The sequence below is a fragment of the Cheilinus undulatus genome, linkage group 13, assembly GCF_018320785.1.
Source record: "Cheilinus undulatus linkage group 13, ASM1832078v1, whole genome shotgun sequence".
NCBI lineage: Eukaryota > Metazoa > Chordata > Actinopteri > Labriformes > Labridae > Cheilinus > Cheilinus undulatus.
This window is the reverse complement of record NC_054877.1, coordinates 29,518,015-29,530,470: the sequence shown is the minus strand read 5'-3', so window position 1 is coordinate 29,530,470 and position 12,456 is coordinate 29,518,015. Positions and strand designations below refer to the sequence as shown.

The 12,456-nt window shown below is 39.3% G+C and overlaps 1 protein-coding gene across 1 annotated transcript; it reads right to left on the bottom strand.

Annotated features, from left to right (window-relative positions):
* Positions 1-920: 920 nt before the first annotated feature.
* LOC121520620 (BTB/POZ domain-containing protein 2) lies at positions 921-10,309 on the bottom strand. The gene is made up of 9 exons (XM_041804166.1): positions 9,753-10,309; positions 9,521-9,640; positions 9,185-9,341; positions 7,996-8,101; positions 7,706-7,903; positions 7,414-7,606; positions 5,399-5,486; positions 5,154-5,300; positions 921-2,873 (listed from the first exon to the last, which is right to left on the bottom strand). The coding sequence occupies exons 1-9, from the start codon at positions 10,307-10,309 to the stop codon at positions 2,712-2,714; spliced, it is 1,728 nt and encodes a 575-aa protein (XP_041660100.1). The 3' UTR covers positions 921-2,711.
* Positions 10,310-12,456: the final 2,147 nt, after the last annotated feature.

Sequence of the window (12,456 nt, the reverse complement as noted above, 5' to 3'; positions counted from 1 at the left end):
TATCTTGCAAAGCTCCAATCTGCAACGTTTTGTGGTAAACCAGATGTTTCCAGACCAATCAGCATGTGGTTGATGAGAATGAGGTGGTATCACAACTTGACCACATTTCTTAATACAATAAAATGCAAGAAACAGCACTGAAAGTTTTTCTTTACAGAAAATTAGTTTCTACCCCCCTGTCAACCTTTGGCATGAGTTTGCAACATATTAAGGGGGGGCACAGCAGCTGGCAAAAGCATCCCGGATCCCAGGAGTACATTTCAGGGACATTTCAGGACATCCTCGGAGCGAGGTGTCAGGTGTCAAATGAAAAAGCATCAGGTCTCAGAAAAAGGGCATCGTGAATAAAGGCTTCAGGAAGAAAATGACATAAAAGCAACGCCTTCTGCAGTTGGCCAGCAGGAAGGACAGACTCACATCCTGCAGTGATACAGACCACAGCAGTCACATCATCCAGATCCATAAGATCCCGGGTATAAGGCGTATTTTATATTTTCTATAGGTGTAAGGTCTCAGGAAAAAAGCGTCAGGAAAAAAGGCATCCTGTTTTCCTGAGACCTGATACTCTCTCTTATGACACCTGACACCTCACTCCAAGACCTGAGGATAACTTAACAGGAGTGGTGTTTCTGTGGTAAGTAAATGACATAAGAACACGCCTTTTGCAGTTGGCCAGCGGGAGTGACATACGCACCTCCTGCAGTGATACAGACCACAGCAGACATATCCACCAGATCCCGGGTATAAGACGTATTTATATGATATTTTCTAACTGTAAAAACACCACTCTTTTTGTTGCTTAAACTTTTTAAAACTCATCCCATTTCTGCATGTGCATTAATATTCATAAAAACTGTAAATATTAACAGTCATAAATGTCAATTTCTCACCTGAAAATTAAACAAAGCTCTGAGCCATGAAATAGTGACCAAGCTTTAATACGTAAGCTTTGGTAAAATGACAAAATTTCACTAACAAACAAACAAATGACAACAGAGAATACTCCTCCAGTCCGAGATCCAGGATGCTTTTGCTGGCTGCTGTGGTCCGTCACTGCAGAACAGGAGTGTGTCTGAAAGGCTTGCTGGCTTGGTGGAGCAGGGCTTCTCAACTCCAAAAACAACGGAAATTGTTTGTGAATTTGTAAATACTAAAAATCACCAGCATCAATTTTTCGCCTCAGAAATTCCAGAAAGTTAATTTAGGGATGAAATAACTAAAAGTTGTGCAAAGTGTTCCAAACCGGAAATCACAAAAAATTAAGAATGATAAGAATTGATTATTCAGTTAGTGGATTATCACTTTTATTTTGACTTTACAAACATTGTTATCTGTTAACATTTTAATCAACGCGTATTTTGATGTTTGATAGGCCAAATCATATAGATTTTTATCATTTGAGGCCTTAATCAGATCAATTCACTTCATTGTTTTAGTTCAAATGTATTTATCATTCTTACAAACTTACAAGTTTTTATCACCTCCACTTTTATAACTTATTTTTTGTTACTCTCATCCTTCCTATGAAGTTGTCAAAAAAATCTTCTAAGAAGCACTGATGGCTTTGATGCTGTTCTGCTTTATGTTTATTAGTATCAAATTAATACAGCATTTTAAATCCCCCTTTCCTCCCCTTAATTATAATTAGAAAATGATTTCTAAAGCCTTGAACTTCATCCATCCAGAAGTGAAGGCTTTTCCTCTTTCTCGTCTTTATGCTCAGCTGAGCAAATCAGCTGCTTAGTAGAGCTTACTCCTAGCATGTTTTTTCCTCTTCAAAAAATACTACATAGTACTTTTTCCTCACTCTTTAATCAATAGTTATTTCAAGTTACATATATAACGTTAATAAATGCCACTTTAATATACAACCCTTTAACTTCGGCACCAAGAAGGAATACTCCTCTGCCCACACTTCGTAAAACAAAGCTTGAAAGAAACATATCTGTAGAGTTAAAACAACCAAATTAACATATGCAAGGCCGAAAAGTGCAAGGTATCTTGAGTATAGGCAACTACCAAGCGAAGGACACAAGATATCACTGATAGTACTGGATGAAGAAATTTGAAGACTGTCTTATCGTTATCATGAAGTTAAGCTTAAAATGAAGAATGGTTCAAATCCGTCAAAGATTAAAGCCTATGAGTGTATGGGACATACAGCTGACAAAGAACCGAGTGAAATGCTGGTCTCTATTCAACGGTGATGAACATCTTGTCTTGGCAAATCTGATAAACTGTACATTCATACATTTGTAGCTCTCTTTTGCATTAATGCTGTGGAGTACAGGAAGGGGAAACATACAGCTTAGGGGGAATTCAGTGTCAAGTCATTTGCTGACATCCACAGCATCGACATCAATACTGTGAATTATTTGAGAAGCTCCGCCCTCCTCCTCCTCTCCTTTCCCTGTGGAGTCACTTAGAGTCATGTCTGATTCAGAGGCTTGCATTATATGACACAAAGGGATAAAGAAAGCCAGCAGAAAGGGAGAGACAGCATCTCAAATGACAAGCTACATGCCATGTTGTGACCTACATCTTTTAACGGCTACGTGACCTCCCATGTGGTCAGCAGTAGTTCACTACATGGAGGGAGCAGTATGATGTCTGAGAGTTTTAGTCCCCAGTGCGGCTGCTGAAGTGTGGCCCCGCGCTGGTGTCAGGTTCTCGTCACATTTGATGGAAGATTGCCAGTACACAGTGGGCGACTATGTGTAGAAGATCACCTCGGGAATCTGTCCGTCCTCTACTGAAGTGCCATTGTTGTTGCCCGCTGCGTAACAGAAGGTGAAACACGTCTTTGTGCCAGTGGATGATGACTCGTGCGTTACCTTTCTCATTCCCTTCGTCCCGTAATGAGAGTCTGGACCCTGCAGGGAAGAGAGAAGAAAGTTAAGTACTGTGAAAAAGGTAACTAAAGAGAAGTGTAAATTACTTTGAATCAGTGAATCAGCCTGTTAACCAAATATCAATTCAGATAATCATTTGTTTTAAGAAACAAGTATAAGCCAACCATTTTCATCCCCATTGTTAACTCTGTCAGATACTCATCAACTCCATCACATGTTTGTCTACTCTCTCAGATACTCAACAACTCAGTCACTCACTCTGTGTGGCAGATGTGATGGGCAAAAAAGTCAAATTTATGAGAAAAAATCTGTTCCTTCACACAACTGCTACTGTAGACCTCCATCATCAATTAGGGATATTTGTTTTGTGTTTTCATTACTTCACACATCTGATGTAAGAAAAAACACAGCCTGATAAAACACAAACAGGATATTCTGATCAACACCAAACACGCTGAGTAAAAGAAACAGTCTATACAATAAACAAAACCACAATATAACATTGGTTTGCCAGCTGAACAGGTTATCTAGGTGTTCACCAAAATATCTGTAAGACCTGACCTTATTGCTTTTTTTTGTTTTGTTTTTGTTTTGGGTTATTTTCGTAAATGAACACTTGAGGGTAATCCCGAACTGACCTATGTTCTAGGACCATCTCTTCAGTTTTCTATACCTTTGCAATGACGTGGTTGGCATCATATCACTAAACAAAAGGAGATCCGAGTCCTTGTGTTACTGCAATTGAGAATAGTCCTGCTGGGTCAGGTAGCCACTGAAAATGTTCAGTTATAGGTAGAAAATATAATTCTATAATTTCGAGGGTATGGTCATGGGTAAAAATGAACAGAGTGGAAGGTGACAATAAGAAAATAGAAAATGATCTGCTATATGGCAATTATTACCATTATTTTAGGCACATTTTTTTTTGTCAGTGTTACCTCTTCATTAGCTCAAAGGTGGACTTGTTTTTGGCAAATGCACTATAGGAGCCAGAGGTAATTACCCTCAGAGTGCACTCCTTTAAGTTTTGAGTTTTATTCATTTCTTTCCAGGAGTGGAAATATATTACATTTACTCAGATTACTGTACTGTACAGAACTTTTACTTAAGTTTAACCAGAGTAACTGTACTTTTACTTGAGTACAATGGCCGTGTACTTTTTCCACCTCTGTTTATTTTACTCTCTGGTTATGCTATATACAAGTGAGCATTCATTTTGACAGAAGCATGTATTCTCCAATTTATGCAAGTGTGGACTCAGCTACCTGTTTACCTCCTGCCATTCTGGATGAATTGATAGGCAGTTCTAAAATATGTGAAAATAATGTAACAATTGTTAGCCACATTTCCTTCAACATGGACCCCTTTCAGCCTCTGCTGGCTGCACACATTGTACTTTAGGGGCAATACAATAATTACAAATTCTAAGCAGTGGAGCTTTTTTGTGTTCTTTTTCTTCTATGCTCTGTTCATCGGATTGTGCAGGTAAAGAACCAAATAAAACCTAAACATGCAACATGTCTCAAATTTTAACTGCACATATAGTCAACAGTTTACATTTAGTAGTAACAACGACTGAATCTCAAGATACATCTGTTTGGCTAAGTTCAGTAAGGATTTGTTGTCATGGAGTTGGAGGAACTAGAACAACAAAGCACAGGGAGGAAATAATACATGAGAGTTTCTGAGATCCCTCCAAAGAAAACATGAGCATAAAAACTGTGCTACCTGCATTATACACCAAGTTCTTCATCAACCTCTACGTTTCTTCACTCATTTACCCTCTTTGTGTCTTCCATTTTCAGATGTAACCTTTTACATTAACCACTGAACTGTTTAAAAATGATAAATATGTAGTTCTGGGGGCACAGATGGGGCTGCAGTTCTCCAAGCAAGCTGCCTGGCTTTGAATGTGATCAGTGTCTCCTTTCCTGCATGAAATTCCTCCCCCTCTCTTTCTCTTCCAAAAATACTTCTCTATACAATGTCCTGTCTACTGAATAAAGGCAAAAGCCCCCAGATAAATCTTTGTCTTTGTTTTGTATCACATTATTAAAATGATTTCATTTTAATCATGTGCAAAGGCAAGTGAGCTTTTTACAGAGTTGTATTTATATCCTCATAACAAACTACATGGTGGCAAAATGAAGAATTGACTGGAAATTTCTGTAACAGACACAAATCGTGACTGTCACCTGACAAATCTAAACATTTTATGGATTAAAATATTCTAAAAAAAATACTTTAAGAAAATAATCACTAGTTGTAAAAAATTACTTTTCTGAACCACGAGCTTCATACCTTCAGTGTAGCGCAGGCAGTGTAGTTGACATTGGGTAAAATCTCCACCGGTTCTTTGAACATGACTCTGAAAGTGTTAGCAGAGCCATCACAGCTGAAGCCCGTATCATTCTGACCTAGCACCGTGTTACTGTCTGTGTGAATGATCTACAGAGAGAGAAAAAACGGACACAAAAATCCAGATATAAGTATTCTTCAACACTGGGAAACAGAACACAGTATTTCTCAGCAGGCTTGGTCCACACCTGTATGTTAACTTGGTAGTCTGTGGGTCCATGTATAGAGCCGTAGAGACCAAAGCCCACAACGAATATCCTTCTATTTACTGAGAACCTGAGAGGAACAACAGAACAAGGATTTACCAACTACAGAGAAAGAATGGTGGTTAACTGTATGATTTGTTGTGTTCAGTTTATAGTTTATTTAGTTGAGTCTTCTTTTTAAGTTCTCCAGCAACAAAACAAACTTTTTAAAAAGCTTTTCATGGTAGACAAAGCACAAGTAAAAACCAAGCAGCTACTCTGATGCTGTAAGTTGAAGCCAATGGAGAATTTAGAAGTACAACAATACAAGAAATCAAAGAACAAGAAAACAAAACAAGAAACACATCTCAGAGCCTATGTTAAAATGGTAATTTTAACAGAAGAGATCTTTAAACATGTTTACAGCCTCGTACAACTTACACTTTTGGTTGAAACAGCTCATTCATTAATGATAAAAACTTCACAGGGGTGTTTCTTTTGATAGCACATCCATTTAGAATGTAATTAGGCTAAGAGTACATACATTTGAATAATTAGGGCGGAGGCTTTAGGCCCACCTCCTTATTTGTCTTTTCTTAGAAAGTTTAAAGTTGGGTTTAGTCAACATTTCCAAAATGGCGACTGCCACTGTTCAGCTCAAAATGTCTCTACAAAAACAAAAAACTTAAGGGGTAAGGTCACCGTGCATGTTGTATACAGTCTATCGTCAAAATACAACCATAAAGGATGGAAACAAAGTAATAGTTAGCCTTTTAAGTTTTATTTAGAGTTTCATTTATTTTGTCTTTTACATCTATTCTGGCCTGGAAAGCCAATCTAGTTAATCAGCATTGTAGATTATTATGAGTGATCATTAGTGAGCACTTTTCCCACACCTTTTTTTCAAGTCAGTGAGGTTTTTGGCTCTTAGTTTGATCCTGAATTAAAGTCTGCACTCGCCACTAGCTTTAGAGAATTTCACCTTTGTTCAGCACACTAATTCCCTCTCACGATTTGTGATCATGTGTCTCAAAAGAGAGGTGACTAAAGATAACTACGTGAGACTAAAGGGGCTATTTGGAGACATTAAACATCATCGCATTAAAAAGATATGGTTTGTTTTGGGAATGTTAAAGTTATGAGACCATGCCATGGTTTGTCCCTGACCTTATGTTAGCTTTCCACATCTGGTGATTGGGTTTATGCTTAAAAAACATTGAAGCGGTGTTAATTTGTGAAGATTATTTTCTGAAATAATGTGTAGTATAACAAAGGTTTGCATGCCACAGAGCTTATTTTCTGCCTTAATCCAAAATCCAATGGAAAAATCCAACTGGATTCTTACTAAGGACGTCTGGGCGATGCTATGTTCCAGGGATATAAATATACAAATTAATGTACAATGTTCAGTTCTTTGACCATAGTAGGACAACAGATTATTTTTTGGGTATCTTAAATTTTTCAGGTCTTGGTTGTTCTGATTGTTCTGTTTGATTGTTTTGCTGTCTTTTTATGGTCTTTTGTATTTCTTTTAAGTGTTTTATGACCAGTCTAAGGATGAGCATTGCAATTAAGCTAAACTTGAGCTGTACCATGGCATTGATTTCCATGCTTCATTTGTCCCTATACAAATAAACATCAAATTACTCAAAGTCCCAGGCATATGAAGTACCATATTGATATGGTCAAATTAATTCTATATTCTGCCTAGACAACTGGGTGAATGCACGTGTCATTTAACTCACAGTTTAAACTGGAGTAAAGCAGAGAAGTGTACAAATAGAGCCAATGCCAACATTTAAATGGTTACTTTTATTCTATCATACCAAAGTTAGTGAACTTTCATTGGTTGTACAGTATTTTCTTTAGTTGATTAAATTCATAAGCCAATTAAATCAATTTGAAAAAAATTAGAATAAATGAATATACCTTGTGTTTCATTAATATTAAAGTGCATGTTTGTAAAATAAAAAGTAAAGTTTTGTCTTAATGTTTCAAATGATGTCCTCTTCACTCACCGTATGCGGTCACTTGTCCCGCTGTAACCCCAGCGGCTCTCCACCTGTCCAAATCGCGTGATGCTGCACTCCTTCCCGCGGAGGCAGCAGCGGGGCCGGTCAATGAAATCTACACGAGGCTTTGGGTTCACTGTGAAGTGGAGGAAGAGACTCACCACCTCTCTGTCAGTCAGAATACTGGACTGAGCCGGACCTGAGGTGACAGGGACAAGTCAGGTGCACTGGTCTAATAAAGGAATGTGTTCAAAATAAAACAGTGGTACAGCAATGGTTTAATTGTGCTTCACTTTACCTGCAGCAAACTCCTCAATGGTCATGAGAGGGAAGCGGATGAGTGTTAGAGCCTTTCCCAGAACTTTGCGCTTGTTTTCAGGCGTGGGCTGCAGCTGCTGCCTGTGAGCTTCTGCCTCCGCCCAGCGAACAGCAGCACCAAACAGACGCACCTCCCTCACCCCAAGAGTGTCTCTCTCCAACACTGCCACCAATGTGTCTAAAGAAAGGGGGAGGAAATGAAGCACTAGTTAATAAGACTGTCAGCTTTAATGCAACATTTGGCAATAATGAAAACAAAGGCAACATTACCAAGATCAATGTCTGTAAAGCCTTCAGCAGCGAGAGCGTCTCCGGTGTTCTTGTCAATGTTTTCTAGACAGAGGCTGGCAAGCTGAGGCTCATCAAATAACCGAGCCTGAAAAAAAGAGCAAACCTAATTTAAAATCAAAGTTTAGCAAATTAGATTCAACAACTTCTTCTAAAAGAATGAATATTTAAAAAGCTGTGTTACAGAAACACTCTATGGTTGTTTACAAAGTGTGAAACCTTATACCTTAAAGCAGCTTCAACACACCAAATGTTTTCACTTTTTTTTGTTCTTGGATAGAACAGAATCTGGATTTAATATGTTTTTAATTTTAGACATTGGTTTACTGAAACAAAGTTTTGGTTAAACCGCTTGTACTGAGAGCTCAAACAGCATTTTAAAACTATTTTTTCCAGAATAAGGATTGAGAAATATACATACATTTCTCAAAATAAGAACCCTAAACAGGGTTTCAACAAACTTTTAACAATCAAATAAAAGATTTTTTTATACATTTGTTTTTTTTTTTTTAGACCTGAGGGGATGAAATGCTACCATATTTTGTGCAGCAAACTGTCAACACAATGAAAGGCATGAGAGATTTCTCAGTACACTGGACAGAGCTGAAATACCTGGCTTCTAATGCACTCTTAATAAAATGTCATTTGACACAGGACAAAGACATCTTTGGTCATAAAACCCTATTTGATGATTTCTGGCAGATTTAATACATCTTTTCTATCAATTTATGGTAAACTGCTATTTATCATAACATATGTAATAAGCACATACTCAAAAAGAATGATTTAAATCAAATAAATGTAGGTAGAAAACAAAGATTAGAAAAAGGCACATTTAAGTCAAAGTGGCTTCTAAAAGTTAAGACCACTCACGAGGAAAAAATAAGCCTTTATGGCCTTAAAGTTAAAACTCCAATATTAGACTTTTATATGATTTGCAGGAAACCTGCTATAGAGGATTGCTTTAGTGATAAAACTCAAATTGTCTTTATTAAACTCAATCTGTCGGCTGAAATGTTCAGCTCTTTTGTTTGGGGATCATGTTAACAAAAACATACAAACTTTAGAGGGCAACAAAACTTGAAGATTCAGTTTTTTAGAATACAGACTCAGCCTAAAGGAGCGTAAACGAATGGCTAAACATTTGTAAATACAGTACTGTTACACAAACCTGTGTGAGCAGCATGAAAGCATTGTCTGCTCTCAGATTCTTCTTTAGAAACTCCACACAGTGAGCCTCCAGGGCTGGCACTGCATACTTCTTAGCAGTGTACAGTGTGGTCATCACTGTCTCAGGACCAATCTGCACCTCATCAGAGTAGAGAAACCTGCAGGATGTTCACACATTATACAAGACATTACAATTAACTTTGATACACTACTTAAAGGTCTCCAACGTTTTCTCCATTTTGGATCAAAATAATAGAAAAAGAAACATGCAGGCTCACTTTTAAGACATGCAAATCACGGTGCAACTGTCACACTCTCTGCCATCAGTATTACTTACTTGAGGAGAGCCAGAAAAGCAGCAGGTTCCACATCAGGAAGCTCGATTTCCGTGGAGGTCGTCGCCATCCCGCCGTTAAACATGGCATCAAACACAGCGCTCCCCACAGCCAGGACAAACCTGAAAATGTCATCAGGCAGCAACAACAAACGAGAGGTTTTGGAGTTTCCGCTTCACAAAGCCTGGTTCAGCAAGCAAGCGTTTTCTGTGATCGAGCAGTTAATCCTCTTACCTGTGTGCAGGTATCCTCTGAACCCCCATTCCTTTGCCCACTAAAAAATGAACGTCACTGAGCACCTCATTGTTGAAGAGGAAGGCAAATCTCTCCTTCACGGTACTCTTTGTCGCCTGCCAGTTGTACACCGGTTCTCGGTACACCAGTACAGACGCGGCGGCCGGAGTAGCGGTCGGTGCAGCCGCCGCGGGCGCATTTGACGCTGCGGTGGTTGCCATGTTTGACGCCGGGGTGGCCATGGCTCCGGCTGCCGCAACACCTGCCGCAGCGGACTGCTGCAGGGAGTTCTGCGCAGTCGGCGGAGCTCCGTTTGAAACACCGTTGCTGTCTCCCCCACCAGGCCCCAGCTGCGGGTTGGGACGCCTCGCAGCTCCCTGTGCTCCCCCGGCTGCCCCAACCGCTCCGCCGTTGGTTGCTGGCATGGAGAAAACGCTGTTGCTGGGCTGACTGTTCCCCAGAGGACCCGGACTGGAGAAATTAAGGCATGGAGGCCTGCCGCTGTTGTCCCCAGCAGCCATCTTGAACCTAGCGTAGGCGTAAACAACGCAATTCATCGCTTTGTGTATTTGTAGTAGTCTCACCGCCATAGCTGCCTTTTGCTACCCTCTGGCGTTCAGTTTTGGTACTACAATGTGCCTATGCCCAAAACATCTCTACACAAGGCAAACCAAAAGAGGGGAAGTAGGGTCAAGCTTTCTGAGGCCCATGGAGGTTAGCGAAGACGGCCTCCATCCTGAATTGAAGTTTTTTTTTTTTTTTTTTACTTTTATTTGAAATCAAATTGCCTACTTACATAATACTTACTGAAGCAACAAGAAATACACATTATATTTGTTGTTGTCTATTTCAAACTGTCAGTTCCCTCTTCGTAGAAAATAATATGAGCCTTTTATTTATGTAATCTTTTCCTTGTGGACTAAGACAGTGAGGTTAGTGTGGTAGGCATGTAAAAACTATACAACATTTTTTTCCCCTCTTCTCCAAAGCTAAATGGATCCAGGCCCAGGAGACAAATGGTAATAAGGGGGCTTACTACAGATGCAATGTGCATGTATTGGTATCATTAAATGACATTTGGGGAGGAGCAATTTACTTGGACTGTGAGGGGCCCAGCCATTTCTGTGGAGGGGCCTGCCTCTATCAGTTGGTTACTAAATACCCTTTATCCAATAGCTAATTAGAAGCTTACAGTAACAATACAAAGCAATGAGGACAAAAATATATATTTCCCAAACTGTTCCTCCTGATGCTGCTGCCACTTGGGATTGCTACATCTGTCACCACTGCCTTCCTCTGCTGCTTATCGACCACCACTATGTCCAGTTGATTAACCACTGTCAGTTAGTCTGTTTAGATCTGGAGTTCCCATGGGACCTCAGCTCTGGCATACTTGACACCCTTTGGAGGTGTGTTCCATTTTGGGGCCTCCAGCCCATACTCAGCACTGATGTTTCCATATACCTTGCCAGTCACTTGGTTATGGCACTCCATGTATGCTTTGCCAGCTTGCATCATACACCCTGCTGTGACGTGCTGCACTGTAAGGGGCATAGCCGACACCTGGGATCCTGTCTGAAATGATAGACCCTGGCCTTTGCTGGTCTTGTACTTAAGGCCTGTTCTTGTGGAGCCATGTTTAGTGAGTCTGATAGAGCCTTGATGCTACCTGCCTGTACCATGGATATAAGCTCAGTCATCACCCAGGTCAACAAGTGTTAGGGAACCAGGGCGACCTGATGACAAGCTAACCACTGGAAAGAGACATTTTGGAGAAGTACAGCAAACATGAAACTGCTGGAATGGTACCATGCTAATACATTTACCAAAAATAATTGCAAAAAAGTAAAGTTTACCTAGTTGACTTACAATATGGTCACTAAAATAAAAAGGGCTTAATGAGTCAGGCAAGTCCTTCAAAAGTAGAGCAAAAGTAACTGCACTGATAATAGAAATGTATAAAAGGTCATTTAGTAAAGAGTAAGAATATGCAAATCATAATGGAGTGATAGTATAAACTATCACTGAATAAAGAGTGAGCAATGAAATACGTATACTTCTCAGTCTGCAGCATTTAAGAAAATATAATGAATAGTATTTTAGTTTCTGTCAATAACTGGCCAGATGTATTGAAGTTGTCAAAACAGTGCCATAATTTTCCAGTGAGCAGGTCAGTGTACAGAGAAAACAAACTTAACATGAGGCTGTAAGTTCGAAAGACAAAGAAACAGGATCAGACAAGTAAAAGATAATTACGCTTCTGCATTTTAAAAATGATATACCAAATTTATGAGGGACAGAAAACCTTTAGAACCATATTAATGACACTGTCTTTGCAGTATTGGCGTTATATAGGTCGGGACATAGTTGGCTTTGCACTTAAATGATAAAATCATGCCCTTTTGTTTTCATTCTTCATATTACTGTGATACATGGCTGGATAGGTTATTTGGCAAACAGGGCATTTTCCCAGTGCGCCACTGCTCTTTAGGGCTCGGAGGATTTTATCTTCAATCGACAAATGATATGCCACTACCATTAAATTAACCATAGCAAAGTCACTCAAATGTTATTTTCTGATATTTATCTCTGTAAATTGACTTTATGGCTTGGGAAACTCTTCCTATGTGGTATTAATGTTTCCAAAGACACTAATAAATTCTTAAAGTCAGGAGGTGAGCAGCATAGTAGAATCTGTAATGGA

Coding starts and splice junctions, on each gene's coding strand:
- LOC121520620 (XM_041804166.1), bottom strand. CDS start 10,309: ATGAATTGCGTTGTTTACGCCTACGCTAGGTTCAAGATGGCTGCTGGG. Junction 9,641..9,752: donor CAGAGGATACCTGCACACAG/GTAAGAGGATTA, acceptor TGACATTTTCAG/GTTTGTCCTGGCTGTGGGGA. Junction 7,904..7,995: donor CTTTACAGACATTGATCTTG/GTAATGTTGCCT, acceptor CCCTTTCTTTAG/ACACATTGGTGGCAGTGTTG.